Genomic DNA, 21,333 nt, shown 5'->3' with positions numbered 1-21,333 from the left:
ACTAGAACTCCTCACAGAACTCGGGAACACTGTTCTGTCACTATTCACCGGTTTATCATAAAACGACATGATAAAGGATCCTGGTGGGCATCCGGGTGGAAGAGGTGCGGGGGGCAGGGCATGGGGTGGGGCTTGTGCCCGTGTTCACCCGCCTGGAAGCTCCCCGAAGCGCGCGCTGTTGGGACTTTATGGAGGTGTCCTCACAAGGGCGTGCTCGTTCATTAGCTCCATTTCCAGCCCGTCCCCCCTCTCGAGAGTGGGGGTGGGGAGCCTGAAAATCGTGGTGACCGGCCCCCATCCCAGAGCCCATCCTGGGTCGCCTCATTAGAACAAAAGATACTCCTGGTACTCTTATAACTAAGGAATTCATAAGGCTTTCAGGAGCTCTGTGTCGGAGGTGGGGTCAAAGACCCGATATGAGAATAAGAGATGCCCCCGGTGCTCTTAGCACTGAGGGAATGGCAAGGGTTTTAGGAGCTCTGTGCTGGGAACCGGGGGGCAGAGACCTATATTTATATTTTCTTTTATCTTATAATCTCATTGTACTAAAAAAAAATAAAGATGCTGAGTTTTTGATAAGCAATTTTTAATAGTAATTTATTATATATGGTATCTTGTTTTATGTAGTACTTATTCATACAGTGCAACTGGTTATGAAACTATTTGTGTGTTTGTGTCTGCTTTATTTTCAAAGGTCTGACTCATCTTATTACTATGGATTTACACCAGAAGGAAATTCAGGGCTTCTTCAATATTCCTGTTGATAATTTAAGAGCATCTCCCTTCTTATTACAGTATATTCAAGAAGAGGTGAGCTAGCGCAAACTTTTTAACATTCTGTTTAAGGTTGAAAGATGCATATCCATTTCCTTGGGCTGTCCATGAAGGATTAAAACTTGATGTATTCTGCTTAAAGTACTATTTACTTTATAAATGTAATTCAGTGTATTTTTTTTTTCAGTCTGAAATTCTTTTCCCATTTAGCTTATTACAGAATACTGAGCAGAGTGCCCTGTGCTATACAGTAGGTCCTTGTTGGTTATCTATTTTAAATACAGTAGCGTGTATATGTCAATCCCAAGCTCCCAATTAAAGAATTTGAAAAAGAATAGATACCTTTATATGCATAACTGCCGTACACCTGAAACTAACACACCATTTTTTTTAACATCTTTATTGTAGTATAATCGCTTTACAATGGTGTGCTAGTTTCCGCCTTACAACAGAGTGAATCAGCTATACATGTACATACATCCCCATATCTCCTCCCTCTTGCGTCTCCCTTCCACCCTCCCTATCCCACCCCTCTAGGTGGTCACAAAGCACTGAATTCGGTGTATTTTTAAATTCTTAATCTGCTATTTATTTCTTTTGCTAAGCTGTTAAAATTGCTTTTCTTTTTTTTGGATCTCAGGTACCTAGAATCACCTAGTCGTGATTGTGACAAATATCTCACTGTCATCATTGGTCCATGGGTGGTCCTGGGCCTCTTTTATGTGTCCCTCTACCTGCCTATCTTTGTCCATCATCCATCTGTAGTCGTCAGCATCTGTGATCCTACCACCCAGCAAGAAAACTAGCATCATCATAATAACTTACGTCCACACGTGTGGTCCTTTTGTGTCCCATCCCCCTGCCTCCTTCCGCCCAAGGGAACCACTATCCTGAATCTTGTTTCATCTTTCTCTCAATTTCCTTGGTTAAATTTATTCCCAGGTGTTTTATTTTTTGGCTCTGTTGTAAATGGAGTTGTTCCTTTTGGACTGTTCACTGCTGGTGAATAGAAACGAAACTGACTTTTGTGTGTTGATCCTGCACCTTTGCTGAACTCATTTATTAGCTCAAATAGTGTTTTGTGTTGTATGTGGATTCTCTAGGGTTTTCTACATGTAGGATCGTATCATCTGTGAATGGACACAGTTTGACCTCTTCCTTTCTAACTTGGGTACCTATTTTTCTTGTCTGACAGCTGTGGCTAGAGCTTCCAGTACAGTGTTGAGTAGCAGTGTTGGATGTGGGCATCTGTGTCTTGTTCCTGCTCCTAGGTGGAAAGCTTTCAGCTTTTCACTGTCAAGTCTGATGTGAGCTGTAGGTTCTTCATTAATGCCTTTTATTATGTTGAGGAAGTTCCCTTGTATTCTATCCCTAGTTTTCTGTTTTTATCATGAAAAGGTGTTGGATTGTCAGATGCTTCTTCTGCATCATTTGAGATGATCATGTGGATTCTTTTCCTTCATTTTATTAATGTGATGTATTACAGTGATTGATTTTTCTCATTTTGAATCACTCGTGTTCCTGGGACAAATCGGACATATGTAATTTTAATATAGTTACATTTGTTATTCTTGGATATAATAGCATTTTTGTGACTCATTATTTAAGAAGCCTTTTTAAATGTTAACTTATAATGCACTTAGCTATTTTGCTTTTTTAGGAACTCTTTTCCTCACGTGAATTATTTGTCTCTTTAATAACTTTTACAGAGAACTCTTTTAATGGTATTTAAAAGAAAGCAGTTTGTAGATTTCTGAGCAGTTTCTTTCTGTCAAGAGTACAGGCCTTCCTCCAGAAACTAACATAGGCCCTCAGTAGTGAAAATGGATTGAAGTATTTTTGAAAGGGAACACTAGAAAATATTCTACTTGTTTTTTTAAAGTTATGCACAAGAAACATACAAACTCTAATACATTCAAAAAACAATATGAATGTAATTTACCTGAATATGATTCTCAGTTGAGAGAGAAAGGGTGCGAGAGCGCAGCTCCTGTCCTCACAGGAGGAAGAGGGTCCAGGCAGAGGGAGGAGCGTGAGGGCAAGGCTGGGGTTCACAGAACATGGTCCCGGGAAGAGCCATCTCAATGATGCCTCTAGTTTTGGAAGAAATAGAGCAGTCAGTGTACACTTTTTTTTTTTTAATGTTATCAATTTATTTTTTTGGCTGCATTGGGTCTTCGTTGCTGCGCACGGGCTTTCTCTAGTTGCGGCGAGCAGGGGCTACTCTTCATTGTGGTGCGCAGGCTTCTCATTGCAGTGGCTTCCCTTGTTGCAGAGTACGGGCTCTAGGCACGTGGGCTTCAGTAGTTGCAGCACACAGGCTCAGTAGTTGTGGCTCGCCGGCTCTCGAGCACGGGCTCAGTAGTTGTGGCGCACGGGCTTAGTTGCTCCGCAGCATGTGGAATCTTCCCGGACCAGGGTTCGAACCCGTGTCCCCTGCATTGGCAGGCAGATTCTTAACCACTGTACCACCAGGGAAGCCCTCGGTATGCACTTTTATAGGCTAGTGTTCATCTTTTGGTCTGGGGGATGTTTCCTCTCAAGACACCAGCAGGGCTGTGTGCTGACATCTAGATGCGTACATGGCAAGAGCGCCTCTTGAGAGGCCCCTGTGGGCCTGGTGAGTCAAGGCCACAGCACCCTTGGTGCTGATCCAGAGGTCAGGCCAAGGTCATTGCCCTTCATGTAGGTGTCTGCCTCAGTGCAAGGCTGCCTGCCACTTGAAGAATCCCGTCTTAGGTTTCATTGTTGAAAAGAAGTCGGACCTGAACCTTCTTAAACTGCTCATGGTTCAGCAGATTAGGGAAGTGGGGTCCTTGTTTCTGATGGTAAGCTAACAGTGGTAACCTCAAATGTTTTAGTTTTAAATTCTCTGTTCTTCATTCATAGAGATAAATTAAAACAGCCTATAGAGAATGAAATACTATATGGGAGCTCACTGTTTACTTTTTTATGGTATATGTACTTGCTTTATGCCTTTTGTTTTCATGCACTGGAGTTTCTCAGGCAGGTGGTAGATTCACCACATTTTACTGAATCTAAGTTGCCATCAGTTAAGGTTTATGTTATTCATGTCATCAAGAAAGAAGGAAGCACTGCCAGTCCTGCTGTGATGCGTTGCCTTCGTGTCACCTAGTGGCTCTATCTGCAAGCTTTGACACTGATGTCATCCTATTTGACAGCTCACCCTCTGTTTTTCTTGGGTTGTCAAGGGAATTTGAGCACTTTCTGCCAAAAGCGGGCGTTCAGCTAATGGATGCTCATTGCCTGGAAACTGTTCTCCAGCCTTGGCCGTGTTGCTGTGCATGCGTCAAGCATCCTTTTCAGATTTAGTCCTTCCACAGCTTCACCTCCTGGCAGGGAGTCTTCCTTTCGTAGGTCTCAGAGAGCATTTGATTGTTGCCTTGCAAGAAAATATGGACTTGTGGTCATTCCTCCAGTGATGACCCTTTGATTCATGAATATGAAATGTACATCGTGCTGCCATCTTCCTGTGTCTTTCTGCGTGTGTGGTAACTTGTCATTTTAATACTGAATGATAGCTCTTTCTGGCGACATTTTATTTTATTTTATTATTTTATTTTTTCTGGCGACATTTTAAACGGCAGTTAAGCCCAGCCCGGAGAGAACCAACAGTGCCTGTGATTCATGTGAATGGAGGACATAGGAACACCATGGCCACCTTCATGCATGCAAAGGGGTGAAAGCACACGGTGCAGCTGCTGTTGGGCTGACAGCGGCTGTAAGGCAGCACTGAGTGTAAGACAGCCAAGTTGTAGACATAATAAAATATAACCCAAAAGAGGTTTGGGTATTGATTAAGTATAGTGCTTGCTTTTAAAATAATGACTAAGTATTATAGTGATAGTACTAGTAATCATTGGTCTGCACCAGGGTTTTTTAAGGAAATTATGAAGAGGGGAGGCTACCAAGTGTACTTTTGTGGTGTTTCGAGAGATCCCATCCCATCAGTTTTTAAAATAGGAACTTATAAAGTGGGCCTGTTTCTGATTCTTGAGTTGCTTTATTCCCCGCTTTGTTCTTCTTAGTGTCTTTATACCAGTTCACTCTCACTGTTAGAGAAATGAGATCTGGCAAGAAATGGAAAACCAGGGGCACAGGCAGGGGTGTAGCAAAGGAGTGTGGGTGTCAGGCAATTTGATTCTCTGTGGTCCCACAGTGGCCCTGGTGATGTTTTCCCTTAATGGTTCTGGGGAAATTACTGCAGGGTTTGGAAGTCAGACTCGCATGACATGTGGTGTGTTTTCCCCTCCACTTGATAAGATTTAATAAGAATAATCTTCTAAAATGTGAAAAATGAAAACTTATGTTTACAGTGGCAGTTAGGGAAATTGTGACAAAAGTGATGAAACAATCAGCTTCCCTGGACCGCCAGCCTGGGCCCAGGCCCTCTGAAGGGCTCACCCTGGTTACCAGCTTGCATAGTGTCCTGAATCCTCTCAGACCTTTGCCTCTGATTTACCTCCCATTTCTGTACACCTAGTTACAGAAATTGATTTGTGGGGGCTTTTTGGAAAAAAAACAAAAAACACAAAAAAACACATTGATATATTGTTTGTGTTGTTCTGTAACTTTGTTTCCTTTCCTGTGCTGGTGTCTGGAGGTCTTTCCATGTTCAGCTATATAGGATTACTTCTTTCTTCATGATTGCTACACAGTACATGATCATCATTCTCTGGTGGTGTAAATGTTCTATCTGCTGTCAGATTGGCAGCCACACGTACCTGTTGAGTCCTTGAAATGTGCCTGCTGTGACTGGAGAATGGAATCCTTCATTTTATTTAAGTTTAATTAATTTAAATTAAAATAGCTACCTGTTTAGATGTTTAAAGCACAAGTTTAAATGAGCCACAGTTTTTTCAGCCATTTCCCTCTTGCTTGGATATTAGGTTGTTTTAATTTTTCACTCTTTTTTTTTTTTTTTTTTTTTTCCCCAGTACGCGGGCCTCTCACTGTTGTGGCCTCTCCCGTTGCGGAGCACAGGCTCCGGACGTGCAGGCTCAGCAGCCATGGCTCACGGGCCCAGCCGCTCCGCGGCATGTGGGATCCTCCCAGACCGGGGCACGAACCCGTGTCCCCTGCATCGGCAGGCGGACTCTCAACCACTGCGCCACCAGGGAAGCCCAATTTTTCACTCTTTTAAGTGAAATATTTTATTTTCAAAATATATTTAAGTCATGTTGCATTGAAAATTCTTGTACCTGCCCTTCTGAGTACTTACGCAAGTCTTTTTCTGAGCTATATTAGGAAGTGGAATTGCTTAATTGAAAAGTATCTACATTTTTCGTATTTTAATAGATGTTACAAAAATTGCAATTGTCTGAAGGGGCTGTATTCATTTACACTTGGACAGAATTCCCCATGTAAAACAGTGTTTTATCTTTTTGCTGTGGTTTTGAAATTTCAGCACAATGTGTCCAGGTGGATCTTTTTTCCATTCACCTCACTAGATGTTCAGTGGGTCCCTTTCATTCTCTATGAATTTTGTTTGCTATAGTTTGAGTATCTCATCCCTTCTATTTTTTCATTCCTTTCTTTGGGAACTGTTAGAAGTTGAAAATCTTGGATCTAGTCTGTATATTGTTTAACTTTTTTTTTCTTTTTTCAAGTTTTACATTCTTACATGCTGCCTGGTGGGAAAATTCCATGGCTTAATCTCACCCACGTTGTTTTTTTCAGCTGCGTCCCTCCTGCCCTTCAGCCAGCTGAGTTTCTTATTTGGACCATAATAACTTCCACCGTCTAGATTTCTTTTTGGTTCATTTTCATAACAACTTGTTCTTTCTTTATGCGTATGATTTCCTGTTTTGACTCCTGAGGAGAAAATAGACCTGCTTTTATTAAAGAGTCCTTTCTTTTAAAGTTTCCTTTTCTTTGCTCTTTTAACTGTTTCTTCATTTGTTATTTTTTCTCTTGGCTGGGTTTGGTGCTATTTGGTGATGTTTGATGAGGCAAAGAAGTGCATAAAGCAGTTTAGAAAGACTTCCAGCAAAAATAAGGAAAACGCCTAAATGAAAATATTTTTTGCTACCTTACTCCCTGATAATGTTGGATAAGTTAGGCTTTTTATGTGTATAGATGGATCAGATGTAGAGATTTCTTATCCATGTGGATATATCTATAATAGAGCCTTGTTCAAACTAATCAGTTTTTTTGTTTACTAAATATTGATTATTTAGTGCTTCCCATGTGCTAGGTATTGTACAAGGTGCTAGATGTTATTAAGTGCTTATATTAAAATTCATTGATCTAGCGTAATTGTGAGAAATCAGTGGGGATATATTTGAATGAAATAGTATAATTTAATGAAATGATTAGATTTTAAGAACATGATTTGAAAATATTGCCAAGATGAAATCAGAAACAACAAACTACTGCTCAGCTTAAAAGTAGTTCTGTCAGGCTTCCCTGGTGGCGCAGTGGTTGAGAGTCTGCCTGCCAATGCAGGGGACACGGGTTCGTGCCCCGGTCCGGGAGGATCCCACATGCCGCAGAGCGGCTGGGCGTGTGAGCCATGGCTGCTGAGCCTGCACGTCCGGAGCCTGTGCTCCGCAACGGGAGAGGCCACAACAGTGAGAGGCCTGCGTACCGCAAAAAAAAAAAAAAGTTCTATCTTCTAAACTCTCAGAAGTTAGTAATGGGTGTATCTTCAACTGTAATTATCCTAGTACAGATCACTTCAAATGTTTAAAGAACTCCAAAGTAGACTGATATTTTGCTTATTTTCTTAAGGGCTCTTAATATCTTTATGAAACAGTGCTAGGCGGGCGATTCCTTGAACAAATTGGTTTCTTCATTATGCTGTGACAGAGACACATTAAGTGGTTATTTGTTTGGACCGCACTTATTTGGAATTCAACAGGTGCCTTGAATTCAGGTTCGATGAATATCATCCTTGCCCGGTGAAATTACATGTAACTGGGATTCATGAGAGTACTTCCTGCTGACTTCATAAAAACATCTTTGCTGTCACATAGATATGAGCTAATTACTGATTAACCCTACTTTTTTCTTAAAATAAGTCTATGAGAGTCATGCCTTGATAATAATTTTTTTTATTCCTAGGTAGGCGTTTCTTCATCTTCTAAAGAGGAAATTTACTTTGAACTTTTTGTCTTTTTGGAAAACTTTGAAGTGACCGGATGACATTTTTGAGTCTGTTGGAATGTTCATTTTTATCAGTTACCGGGTATTGGTGTGAATAGCCCTGTGGAGACATGGCAGTAATCCCCAGCCTCTCCTCTGTCACAGATCCCAGATTACAGAAATGCAGTGATCGTGGCCAAGTCTCCAGCCTCAGCTAAGAGGTAGGTGGGAGCTCCTCCGAGCCACACCCGGGGTCCCAGCCCCGTCGAATCCCAGGTGCGCTGGATTCTATCTCAGCGGTTCCGACTGTGTCTCTTATTTTTTATCCTGTGAACTGATAGTTTAAAAGGTTGTCTGCTGGCTTCATGTATTAAGTGATGATTTATTTTCCTCCCTTTTTTCCAGTCCCAGTCTGTGACTACCATCACATTTCTTAACAGAAGCTGTCCAGGGCTGGGGAATCCCAGCCCAGTGCTTAGGCGGCTGCTTGTTGTTCATCTTCATATCTGCCATTTAAATTACCAGTGAATGTATTTTGAGGTTGTTTACTGCCTTTTATTCAGAGAACTCAGTAATTTATTATTGTATCCAGCCAAGAGGCTGGATTGGTATGTGTTAAAAGGTGACATTTTACAAAATTTACAAACACTACAAGGTGTGTAAATGGGGCAGTGCTGAGAGTTACATGTAACCTGGAGTAATTGATGAGTCAGGGGTACAGAACCTAAAGTTGTGTTTGAATTGAAAGGGTTTCACACACAGACATGCCTTGGAGATAGTGTGTTGGGTCCCACACCTCTGCCAAAGCCATATCACAGTAAAGTGAGTCACATGGATTTTTGGTTTCCCACTGCATATAAAAGTTATGTTTACACTATACTGTAGTCTAAGTGTGCAATAGCATTATGTATTAAAAACATTGTACATACCTTAATTTAAAAATACTTTATTGCTAAAAAATGCCAACCATCAACTGAGCCTTCAGCGAGTTGCAGTCTTTTTGCATCAAAGATCAGTGATCACAGATCACCATAAAAAATTTAATAATAATGAAAAAGTTTGAAATACTTTGAGAATTACCAAAACGTGACACAGAGACATGAAGTGAGCAGATGCTGTTGGAAAAAATGGCGCCGATAGACTTGCTGGACAGAGGGCTGCCCCAGACCCTCAACTTGTAACAAGTGCAATGTCTGCGAAGTGCAGTAAATCGAGGTCTGCCTGTACTAATGTTCCCTGGAGAAGCCGCTCCACTGGGGAGGGAAAGAACAAAATCAAACGTAGGAATGAAGGCTTTTTCTTAAAAAAAATTGAATCCCACAATTGAATACCTTTGCTCCCTGGATCACTGTTGAGCCCATGGCGTGAGAGAGCGGAGGTGCCTCCATCCTGTACCCACTGTTGTTAATGTGGAAGGATGAAGGACAGCTTGCACGTCGTAAGCTGTTGACTTCACAGGTGTTACAGATAAGTGGTTTTCCATTACAAAGTAGGAATAGCAGTTAGTATATTAAATAAAGTTGGCATTTGTGATGAAGCCATGGAGTTGCCATGTTCGTGGGACCAACCTCGCAGTCATCCAGGGCTGTGCCTGCACAGGCTTCCTTCAAGAAGCTCTGTCATGGAGCCTCATAGTGTCCATTTGATTAAGTCAGGTAAACCGGGACTCATGTGGAACATACACATTTCAAACAGCCTTTCCAGAGATTTGTGCAAAGGCTGGATTAATGCTAATTTAGTAATTTCTTTTTCTCTTACATGCTTTTTTAAATTAAGTTGAAAATCACATAACATACATTTAACTTTTTTAAAGTGTGTAATTCACTGGCATGTAGTGCATTCACAGTGCTATACAACCACCACTTCTCTCTAGTTTCAGAACTTGCTCTTATGCCAGAAGACCACCCCGTACTCACTGAGTGATCACTCTCAGGTCCCTTCTCCCCCATCCCCTGCGGCTGCTAATCTGCTTACTGTCTCTGTAGATTTACCTATTCTAGATATTTCATATAAATGGAATCATATAATATGTGGCCTTTTGTGTCTGATTTCTTTCACTGAGCATAATGTTTTCAAGTTCATCTATATTGTAGCATATATCAGTAATTCATTCCTTTTTATGGCTGAATACTATTCCATTGTAGGGATGTACTACACTTTGTTTATCTGTTCATCTGTTGATGGGCATTTGGGTTATTCCCACCTTTTGGCTGTTAGGAATAGCAGTGCTGTGAACATTTGTGTACAAGTGTCTGTGTTGGCATGTTTTCATTTCTCGTGGATATATATCTAGGATTGAAATTGCTGGGTCATATAGTAATTCTATGTTTCCATTTTTGAGGGACCACTAAACTTAACATACCCCAAACTGAACTGCTCTTTGCCCCCAAAAGCCTGTGGGTTTTGGCTGGAGTAGCACAGTTTTTGTCTTAAAGTTTCCTGGCTTGTGAGGCTGCCCCTTTCTTGGTCTGGCTTTTGTTTGGGCACAGCTGTGAGCCTGGGGTAATGAGGCAGAAAGACAGACGGGAGGACCCGCCACTGTGTGTTTCCTCTCACAGGTGAGGAGACACATCAGGGAGGTGAGGAAACGGATCCAAGGTGATTCTGCTGTGTTGTTTACAGGAAGGTAGCAGCACAACTAGTGACTTCTTTTTTTTTTAATTTATTTTTTATTTTTATTTTTGGCTGCGTTGGGTCTTTGTTGCTGTGCACAGACTTTCTCTGGTTGCGGCGAGCAGGGGCTACTCTTTGTTACGGTGCGTGGGCTTCTCATTGCAGTGGCTTTTCTTGTGGCGGAGCGCGGTCTCTAGGCGCGTGGGCTCAGTAGTTGTGGCTCGCAGGCTCTAGAGTGCAGGCTCAGTAGTTGTGGTGTACAGGCTTAGTTGCTCCGTGGAATGTGGGATCTTCCCAGACCAGGGCTCGAACCCATGTCCCCTGCATTGGCAGGCAGATTCTTAACCACTGTGCCACCAGGGAAGCCCCAGCTAATGACTTCTTAGAATGTCTTCCCCACCAGTGATTCTGGGATTTGGGCATGGGCCGAATAGGCTTGAGGTTGGCTTGCCCATTCAGTCCGTCTTCGCTCGGTACGTGTGTGCTGTGCCAGCCGTTTTCCAAGGGGTGAGCAGTAGAGCCCGCTCCTCCCCTCTGGGGCTCGCAGATCACCCCGTGTGCTGTTTGGCCAGTAGGTTGTTAGGTAGGTTGGGATGAAGGATCCAGCCTCTTTTTCCCGCCTTCTGTAATGGAGTCCACATAGGTTACACTGCATTCAATAAATGTTTTAGGACGGAGATGGTTGCCTCAAAGGGGATGAGGGTATAAAATAGTGTAGTTATGGCTTTTGCACTCCACATTGAAGGTGTGCCGAGTGCTCTTGGTTGGTAGCACCTGCCATGGCATCTCCCACAGCGCTGTGCTGTGATTTCCCCTCATTTTGATGTCCTGATTTGCATACTCATCCAGAGTTAGGGCTTGAGATGGCATTTCCAGCTCAGCAACATGCTGGTTTTGGTCTGATTGTTTCCGGCTTCCTCCTGCAAGTTTTTTATTTGGCGCCTCACCTTAGAAAACTGTTACAGTTCATTTAAGAGACACCCTAAGGCAGCAGGAAGATAGTTAAACTAGGAGTCAAGAGACGCCGGCTTCCAGCTGGTGCCTACCCAGTCTTTGTGAGAGAGCTGAGAACCACGGTCCAGGCTCCCTGCAGGCCTCCATTTCCTCGTCGGCAGAGCGGGGGGCGGGGGGTGACGCCTGCACTGCTTATCTTACAGAGCTGTGTGCGCCGAAGAAGGCGGGAGAGACTTCACAGATTGAGCAGCACTGTGTGCCCTGCAGTTCTGCAGTTGTCGGTGGAGTTGAGGGCAGACCTGTGGTTGTGTAGCCCTTTGGCAGTGAGCTGTTGTCTTGAATAAAAGAGGTCATCTGAGAACATAATGTTGCTTTAACAAGAAACAGAACTTGCTTTAATGAGCAAGTGTTTGGAATTGTTTTCCTAGAATAATTGAGTGAATAGAAAAAAAAAAGTCCGAGATCCTGTGTTTTGTTCTGACCCATGATGTACATTTACCCTCATCATTGTGCAACCAGAAGCGAGACTGAGTTGCTTTGGAATTCCTCTGTGACCATCAGTGTCTAAAGCAGTATGACCTACCGGAACCATCCTGATTCCTTTTTTGGAATCAGGTGGGAACCCAAGTTACGTTACTGTTATATGAAGTATCAGAAACTAACATCATTGTGCAGGTAATGCTTTTATTTATCTTGAAAGTATTGTGGTTTATAGTTAGTAGTGTTATAGTAGGTTAGTAGTGTTGAAACAGCATTATTCTAGGAATTGGCAAACCTCTACGAATTCCCGATGGAAAAAGACTTCCTTAGAGGATAACTAAGAGCTCAGGACTTTTGACAGTAATCTTGTTTGTGAAGCCAATCTTGGATTTGAAGGAGCACTTAATCTCTGTGGTGCTGTGAGGTTAGCGTGGGGCCGAAGCCAGTGAAGGCTCTGCCATGGTCTTTGTCTGAACATATCTTTTTCTGAGGACATCTTTAAAAACTGTTTTGAATTTTTTTTAAGGGTGAATTTAAAGTTATGCAAATACTACATCTTAACTGTTAGGATCTTTAACAATTTTTATTAAAAATATTCTCCCCCTGGGGCTTCCCTGGTGGCGCAGTGGTTGAGAGTCCGCCTGCCGATGCGGGGTACGCGGGTTCGTGCCCCGGTCCAGGAGGATCCCACATGCCGCGGAGCGGATGGGCCCGTGAGCCATGGCCACTGGGCCTGCGCGTCCGGAGCCTGTGCTCCGCAACGGGAGAGGCCACAGCGGTGAGAGGCCCGCGTACTGCCAAAAAAAAAAAAAAAAATCTCCCCCTGAGACTCTCCCTCTTTTCCTTAAGTAAAAATATTCACACACACACACACAAAGATACACTTTTCTGGATCAGGTTATGCAGTACAGCTCTGCTCCTGTGAAGTCTGTTGTCTTTTCCTTGGAAATATAAATTAGATTGATTGTAGGAAGGGCCAGACCAGTAGACGTTTCTTTATGTGCATTTGAGATTTTTTCAAAACCACAGAAGACTTAACTGCATGTGCTGCGTAATGACATCTTCTACTGAGGGAGGAAAGTGTAACTTCGTAAGAAAGTAATTTGCAATGGATGTAGCATCCATTTAAATTTCTTGAACTGATTGCAAACACTGTGACAAAACTCTCCTTGGTCGTGGAGTGCAGACGGGAAACCTGGCACAGGGGAGATTCTGTTCCGCCTGGGACCACAGTCGTGCCTTTAAGCACCTCCCTGTGGCATTGCAGTGCCTTGGCTGTGTCTAGTGCAGGTAGTCCTGATGATGGGGTTCTGTTAAATCCCTAATTTATGACCACAGCCCTTGTTTTTGTTTCTTTTTAGCTGCTCTTGTGGGCTGTAAGGAACTTGTTTTGATTTTTTGATGTTTGAAAACCAAGGTTGGGAGAACTTGTTGGATCTTTAAGCACTTAAACATTTTTTTGTGCACTAGGTGCTGAAGACGGAAAAAGGAGTAAGACCTCAATGGTGAATTCTACCAAACATTTAAGGGGGAAATAATGCTAACTGTACATAAACTCTTCCAGAAAGTTGAAGAGCTAGTACTTCCCAGCTCACTTTATGAGGCATTCATTACCCTGATAGCAAAGCCAGACACAGACATTACAAGGAAAGAAAAACAGATCAATATTCCTCATGAACCTAGGTATAAAAATTCCTGGGCTTCCCTGGTGGCGCAGTGGTTGAGAGTCCGCCTGCCGATGCAGGGGACACGGGTTCGTGCCCCGGTCCGGGAGGATCCCACATGCCGCGTAGCAGCTGGGCCCGTGAGCCATGGCCGCTGAGCCTGCGCATCCGGAGCCTGTGCTCCGCAACGGGAGAGGCCACAGCAGTGAGAGGCCCGTGTACCACAAAAAAGAAAAAAAAAAATTCTAAGCAAAATTTTAGCAAATTTTATCTAACAATATATAAAAAGGATAATACATCATGACCATTTAGGAATAAACTAAAAAAGAAAAACCATATGATTATCTCCGTAGGTGCAAAAAGCATTTGATAACATTCAGTTTCTCTTCCTGATAATAACTTGAAGCAAACTAGGAATAGAAGGGAACTTCCTCATCTGGTAAATGGTATCTATGAAACACCTACAGCTAACAGCACAATTACTGTGAAAGACTGATTGCTTTCCCCTAAGATCAGGAGCAAGAAGAGGATGTCTGCTTTCCCTGCTTCTGCTCAACATTGTATACTGGAGCTTCCAGCTAGTGCAATTAAAAAAAAGAAAGAAAGAAAAGAAAAGGAATCCAGTGTGAAAAAGAAGAAGCAAAACAATCCTAATTTGCAAGTGGCATGATTATTTATGTAGCAAAATCTGATGAAATCTGTAAAGATGCTGTTAGTACTAATAAGTCAGTTTAGCAGAGTTGCAGGATATAAGGACACTGTCCAAAAGTCAGTTGTCTTTCTGTATACTAGCAATGAACAACTGGAAACTGAAATGAAAAATAAAACCAAATAGCATCAAACTAAGTGAAACACTTAGGGATAAACCTGAGGTGTTCAAGACTTGCACACTGAAAAATATAAAACATTGCCGAGAGAAATTAAAGACCTAAATGAATGGAGAAATATACTGTGTTTGTGGCTTGAAGGACTGAATATTGTTAAGATAGCGTATCTCCTCCCTACATTGGTCTGTAGAATTGACACCATCCCAATCAAAATGTCAGCAGGCATTTTTTTATAGAATTTGACAAGCTGATTCCAAAATTCATATGGACATGCAACGAAACTAGAATAATGCCCCCTCGGGGGAAAAACAAAAAAACTCTGAAAAAGAACAAAGTTTGGAGATCTAACACTACCTGAATTCAAGACCTGTTATAAAGCTAAAGCAATCGTGATTGTGTGGTATTGGAATAAAGATAGAAAAATAGGTCAGTGGAACAGAATAGAGTCCAAAAATAGACCCACAGGTATCTGGAAGACTGATTTTCAGCAGATGTGCAAAGGCAATTTAATGGGGAAAGGCTAGTGTTTTTAATGTTGTTTTTTTTTTTTTGCGGTACGTGGACCTCTCACTGTTGTGGCTGGCCTCTCCTTTTGCGGAGCACAGGCTCCGGACGCGCAGGCTCAGCGGCCATGGCTCACGGGCCCAGCCGCTCCGCGGCATGTGGGATCTTCCCAGACCGGGGCACGAACCCGTGTCCCCTGCATCAGACTCTCAACCACCAGGGAAGCCCAAGGCTAGTCTTTTTAACAAATGAAAAGTGTTGGAATAATCGGATGTTTGTGTGCAAAATAATGAATTTTGAGCCATATCTCACATCATTTTTAAAAATCAATTTCAAATGAATCATATACCTAAATGTAAAACCTGAAAGTATAAAACTTCTAGAGGAAAACAGAGGAAAAAAAAATCTTTGTGACCTTGGTTTAGGTAAAGATTTCTTAAATATGACACTAAAAGCCCAACTGATAGGAAAAAATGGTTAAATTGGATGTCATGAAAATTAAAACTGCTCTTCAGAAGACATCATTAAGAGAATAACAGGAGAAAGCTCAGATTGGGAGAGAATATTTGTGAAGCATATGTCTGATGAAGGACTTAAATTCAGAATATATAAAGAATTCTCCAGACTTACTAAGAGAACTAACAACCCAACTAAAAAATTGGCAAAAGAGAAACAGACCCTTTACCAAAGCATATATATAGGTGGCAGATAAGTGCCATTTTTCATGAGGGTTCAATGCAAACTGAAACCACAGTGACCCACTGCATACCGCTGGGATGGGTACATTGAAACGTCTGACAGCGGCCCGTGCTGGAGAGGGCGTAGAAGAGCCAAGTGCTCACACATGGCTTGTGGGCGTGTGACAGCCACTTTGGGAAACGGTAACGTGTGATCCAGTCACACCAAAGGAAAAGGAAACATGAGTCCAGACGGATTTGTACATGAGTGTTCACACGGTTTTGTAACAACTCATGACTGGACACAACTCAAAAGTCTATCCAGGGACTTCCCTGGTGACGCAGTGGTTAAGAATCTGCCTGCCAGTACAGGGGACACAGATTCGAGCCCTGGTCAGGAAACTAAGATCCCACATGCCGTGGGGCAACTAAGCCCATGTACTACAACTGCTGAGCTCAATGAGAGAGCGAGCCCACGTCCCGCGAACTACTGGAGCCTGCGCACCACAACTAGAGAAAGAAAACCCACACGCCACTACTAGAGAGAAGCCCATGCCCTGCAAAGAAAGATCCCACGTGCCTCAGTGAAGATCCCGCATTCTGCAACTAAGACCTGATGCAGCCAAAAAATAAATGAAATAAATAAGTAAACAATAAATCTTAAAAAAAAAAAAGTCCACCCACAAGTAAATGGACAAATAGTGATAGACCCACACCATGGACTGTTACTCAGCAATGTAAGGGATGCTCTCTTGATGAATGTGTGATGTGGGTGAATCTCCAAACTGTTATGCCGAGTGAACAAAGTAAGACAAAAAAGGACTACAGACTCCGATTCCACTTACGGCATTCTAGAAAAGGTAAAACTATGGTGATAGAAAGCAACTCACTGGTAGCTGATGCTGGAAGGAGAAATTGCAGAGGGGCACAGGTGATGTTTGGCAGGGGTAGATACTTTCAGTGACTTGGTTGTGCTGACAGTTGTACATCTGAGCTTATGAAATCATATGGTTTAAAGTGTGTACAGTGTCTCGTATCTCAGTTACATAACAAAACCTTGATGCTTCATACTCTGATGAGTAGTTAGTGCACTTTGTATCATGTGGTTGGTTCTCACTGTTAACTAGGTAGATAGGTAGAATTAATTAACAATTCCAAGTGAGGAAACGGAGGCTTAGAGGAGGTGAACTAACTTATTACTTACACGGGCTCACTCGCTGGCCAAGTGCACACCAGGCCCAGCTGCCAGGGGAATGTGTGGTCATGTGGGGTCTCCACACTTTGTCTTGGATTCTGAGAGTCTAAGATTATTCATTCTCCTTTTTCATTAACCCTTTTGGAAATTACCTTTTTAAAGTTCCCGTGATGTTTCTCCGTAGATGTTATCAGAAACCAGCTTTGCGTGATTGTGAACGGGTCTCCTGCTCTCCTCCAGGGCACAGTCTTTTGCTGAGCGCCTGCGACTGGGCATCGCAGTGATTCACGGAGAAGCGCAGGACGCCGAGTCCGACCTGGTGGACGGGCGGCATTCCCCGCCCATGGTCAGGAGCGCTGCCGCCATCCACCCCAGCCTGGAGATCCCCAGTAAGTGAGCTGCCCCCGGGTCGCTTTCCTCTTTGATTTTAAGGCTGACTTAATTTTTTTTTCGAATGTGAAGTGTTACTTCTCTTTTTGTTTTTTAAATTGGCAAAAACTGATACTTTTCGAGGCCTGGCTGTGACAAGTGCACTTCTGGTGGCCTCTTAGAAGCCGTCTGTCTGGTCATACCAAGACCTATGCACATGCTCAGTTTAGACGCATCTGTGGGACATCAGGGATTTCACTTGTTCATTCAGTAACATGTCCTAGAGTAGAGTAAAGTTTAACACAAGCAGAAAGCTTTTGGTGCACAAGTTATTCACTGTAGTGTTATTTCTAATGCAAAATATTGGAAAAGTCTAAATGGTTCACCGGAGGGCTGGGCTTGGTGAAGAATGTCGTATCAGCACAACTCACTATGCGGCCCTTTGAAATAATTAAGACTCTGTAAACAAGAGAAAAATTTATGGAATGTATGTGAATAAGGCAGAATACAAGAGTGTAGGCCTGTCTTTTGCCCGGGCCAGGAGGGAATATGAAGGATGAACGTGGTTGTGACTGGGTGGTAGAGTTATGCATGAATTTGTTTTTGTTTTTAAGAAACTTCCCTCAAGCTTTAATAACATCTTTTCAGTTAAAAAAAAATACTGCTTTTGTTTGAGTCTGCTGGGGAGAAAAGACTTTTCCTCTACCCTCTGTAGCTTCAGTGCTCAGGAGGCTGCAAGTAAAACTGACAAAAGACAGATCAAGAAGAGAAAAGATAGATTTTAAGAGGAGGTTGGAGTTCGGGGCTTGTATATGGTCTTCATAGGGGAAGGGGAGTGGAGGAAGGGCGCTGCTGGGAGGGCCAGTGGCTCGCAGGGAGGATGGATGGGAGAAAGGACGGTGCATGACAGTGTCTGTGTAGGAGTGGTGCCGACTTCTGGTCTGGGTGATGAGAGCCAGTCTTCCTGCTGTTGTTGCTGGCGGGGTGGTTTAGGACAACTGAATTCTTTTGAGTTCTTTTGGGGAGCTCTGCTTTTAGGCAGATAAGGGACTTCAGGAATTCAAATGCCTTCAGCTTAAAATAATTTTCATGCCACTGTGGTGTATTCTGGACCCCTTCGGGTTCTCACTTTGCCTAGGAGTTTGCTCATTTATAAGCAAAAAACCTCAGAGAAGGAAATACGGTCCTGGGATGGCCATGAAGGAGCAAGATTGCAGCTGGGCCTTGTGGATCCCGGTTAGCTGAGGTGGACGTTGAAGGCATTCAGGCATGGGTTCAACTGGGGACAGGATGGCAGAGGCAAAGGCTGGGCTTTGTGTGTGGCCGTGGGTGGCCAGGAAGGATGCCACTCTGACCACCGAAGCTCCCTGGAGGGAAGACATGGGGATAAGGTGGCAGCAGAATGCTCCTGAGGGCAGTGAGTCCCTTGCGTTGCTTTTGCTCTTTGGGGTCCTTTGCACTTTAGGGTCACTTTATTTCTGCAAAAAAAGAGGTTGGGGTTTTGACGGGGTGCATTGAGTCTCTAGATCACTCGGGGAGCATTGCCGTCTTAACAGTACTAAGTCTTCCTGTCCGATCTGGATGCCTTTTATTTCTTTTTCTTGCCTGACTGCCCCGGCTAGCACATCCGGTGCTCTGTTGAATAGCAGTGGTGAAAGTGGGCATCCTTGTCTTCTCCCTGATCTTAGGGGAAAGGTCTTTCATCACATACGACGTTAGCAGTGCTTTTTCCATAGTTGCCCTTTATCGGGTGGGGGAAGCTCCCTTCTGTTGCTGGTCTCTTGGGCCTCTGTCATGAGACAGTAACTTGCTGAGGCCTCGGCTTGGCTCTTAACCGAGAAACGTGTGTGCGTGTTTTGTCCTGGGCAGTGCTGATCCCCAAGGAGAAGCCCCCGATCACAGTGGTCGGTGACGTGGGAGGAAGGACCGCCGTCATTGTGGTACGCAGGCCTCTCTTCCTGTCCCTCTGTCGCGCTTGCCGCTGGTGCTTTGCTGACTGGCTTGCCGGTCATGCTGGGGACGGTGCCAGGTAGGTCTCACGGGCGCCTGGTGCTGAATGTCTACTTTGGTCCAAAACCTGAGACTCGCCAGGTGACCCACAGCTTCTGTCCAGCTTGCCTACAAATCCGAGGCTCCCAGGACCCCCCTGGACTGGAGCATTTGCTAGAGCAGCTCACAGAACTCACAGAGACACTTAGGTTCACCAGGTCGTTAAAGGATGTGGCAGAGGACACAGATGAGCAGCCAGATGGAGAGAGAGAGGCACGGGGCAAGGCCGGGGAGGGTCCCCGTGGACTTGGGGTGCATCACCCACTCGGTGTGGAATGTTCACCCACCTGGTTCGCTCCCCAACCCCCTGCTACTGGGATGTTATGGGGGCTTCTTCCTGGAGGCCTGATGGTTCATTAACCCCATTTCCAGCCCCCTCCCCTCTTTGGAGGAGTTGGGGCTGGCCGTGCGGGTGCTGCGAATTCCAAGCTTCCCTGGTCTTTCTGGTGACCAGTCCCCATCCAAGAGCCCACCCGGAGTCATCTCATCAAGAGGTTCCTCTAGTGCTCTTACCGCTAAAACATGTAAAAGGGCTTTAGAAGAGACCAATGTATATATTTTCTATTAACTCATACTGGGAGTCTGTGAGATTAGAAACCACTGGACTGAGTATTTTGTTAAAATAATAATAATTATTATTTTTCCCATTATAAAAATATATGGAAAAAACACATTTCCCATCCACCCAGTGCAGAAAATTTAGAAAATAAGGAAAAGTAGCAAGAAAAGAGGAAAGAACCACCTAGAGTCAAAAGCATCTTCTAACAGTTGCTTTACTATGCATTAAAAAAATCTAGGGTGAGTATTTCTGGAGCACCTGCCTGGTGGGGTGTAGCTCTAGACGGTAGGGATAGAGAACTATAGGCCCAGGGCGCCTGTGCTGCACTGTGGGAGGCCTGGAGGGAATGCAGTGGGAGCCCAGTGACCTCGCTGTCTGGACACGTCAACGTGGACAGCAGGTGTGTCACAGTAGAATTAGTCCAGCCTTTTTCCCCGTGGTCTAGACCCACCTTTACAAAAGTGTTCATGTCTTTTGCTGAATCTGTAATGCCAGGACGACATCATTGATGATGTGGACAGCTTCCTCGCTGCAGCAGAGACCCTGAAGGAAAGGGGTGCGTATAAGATCTTCGTGATGGCGACTCACGGCTTGTTATCCTCCGACGCCCCTCGACTGATCGAGGAATCTGCCATTGATGAGGTAACAGAGCCGGGCTGAGTGTGGCCACAGCTGCCTGGTGCCCGTGCCCATCCCGACCTGTGGTCACGGGAGCAGGTGGAAAGCTCTGTAGTTCAGAGTGGGTTCTGTTTGCGTGTCACTGCCCGCAGCCTTTGTGTTCTGCCCGTGGCAGTGGGTGATAGTTTTAGTGACTCTTGTAAGTGGAGCCCCTGGCCCTGAGGGCACTGCCTAATGCTGGGCACATGCCGTCCCTGAGCTCCGGCACAGCCCTGCAGGGAGAGTGAGAAATTGTGCACCAGAGAAGTTCAGTGACTTCTTAAGGTCAGGCAGCTACAAGCCCAAGCTCGTAGGGTTCAGACCCTAGTTTACCCGATGCTAAAGCCCAGCTCTCTTCCTGGTACAGAGGCCCGTGCATGACGTCGGGAGAGGAAGGCACACGGGCCCACCTTCCTAAACTGCCTGCAGCTCCCAGAGTGGCTGAAGTGAGGCCAGCCAGGTTTCCTCGCCCTCCTTTGTCCACCCCTCATTCCAGGGGCCAGCTAGCTGCGGGGGTTGATTGTGTGAATCACGTTTTTATTATCTTTTAAGAAGCAAAAATGCTGTCTCCTGTATATTCCTGGGTATTGAATCTTAAACTAGTTGGACTCCTTTTACTTTTCTGAGGCCCACACTTTTCCTCTTCAGCAGTCAATCTCCCTGAGCCTGGCCCGATACTCATCTCTGATGGGTTCAGGATGCTTTAGCACAGAGAGAAAGCCAGGCTTGTACAGCTTAGCTCGATCTGGCCTCCTTTCTCTGCTGCACGAAACACACATAAAGCGGGAAGACTTCAGGCCCATGGCAGTGCTCACTGGTCTGTCTGCATGGCACTAGGCGGGGTTCTCGCGGGTGCTGTGTGTGGGCAGGTTAGCAAGAGCGTGTGGGCGGCTGTTGCAGCCAG

General features: G+C 44.3%; 1 protein-coding gene across 3 annotated transcripts in view; it reads left to right on the top strand.

Annotated features, from left to right (window-relative positions):
- Window positions 1-21,333, top strand: part of PRPSAP2 (phosphoribosyl pyrophosphate synthetase associated protein 2) — a 51,176-nt gene that overhangs the window by 25,739 nt on the left and 4,104 nt on the right. For all 3 annotated transcript variants that reach the window (XM_081219674.1, XM_081219676.1, XM_081219675.1), the window contains 5 exons: window positions 695-810; window positions 8,047-8,102; window positions 17,036-17,184; window positions 19,034-19,104; window positions 20,268-20,414. In XM_081219674.1, coding sequence (XP_081075800.1) covers window positions 695-810; window positions 8,047-8,102; window positions 17,036-17,184; window positions 19,034-19,104; window positions 20,268-20,414 — 539 coding nt within the window. The remainder of the gene's footprint in view (window positions 1-694; window positions 811-8,046; window positions 8,103-17,035; window positions 17,185-19,033; window positions 19,105-20,267; window positions 20,415-21,333) is intronic.

Source organism: Mesoplodon bidens (assembly GCF_964165515.1).
Source record: "Mesoplodon bidens genome assembly, chromosome: 19".
NCBI lineage: Eukaryota > Metazoa > Chordata > Mammalia > Artiodactyla > Ziphiidae > Mesoplodon > Mesoplodon bidens.
This window is presented reverse-complemented; position numbering and strand designations above follow the sequence as displayed.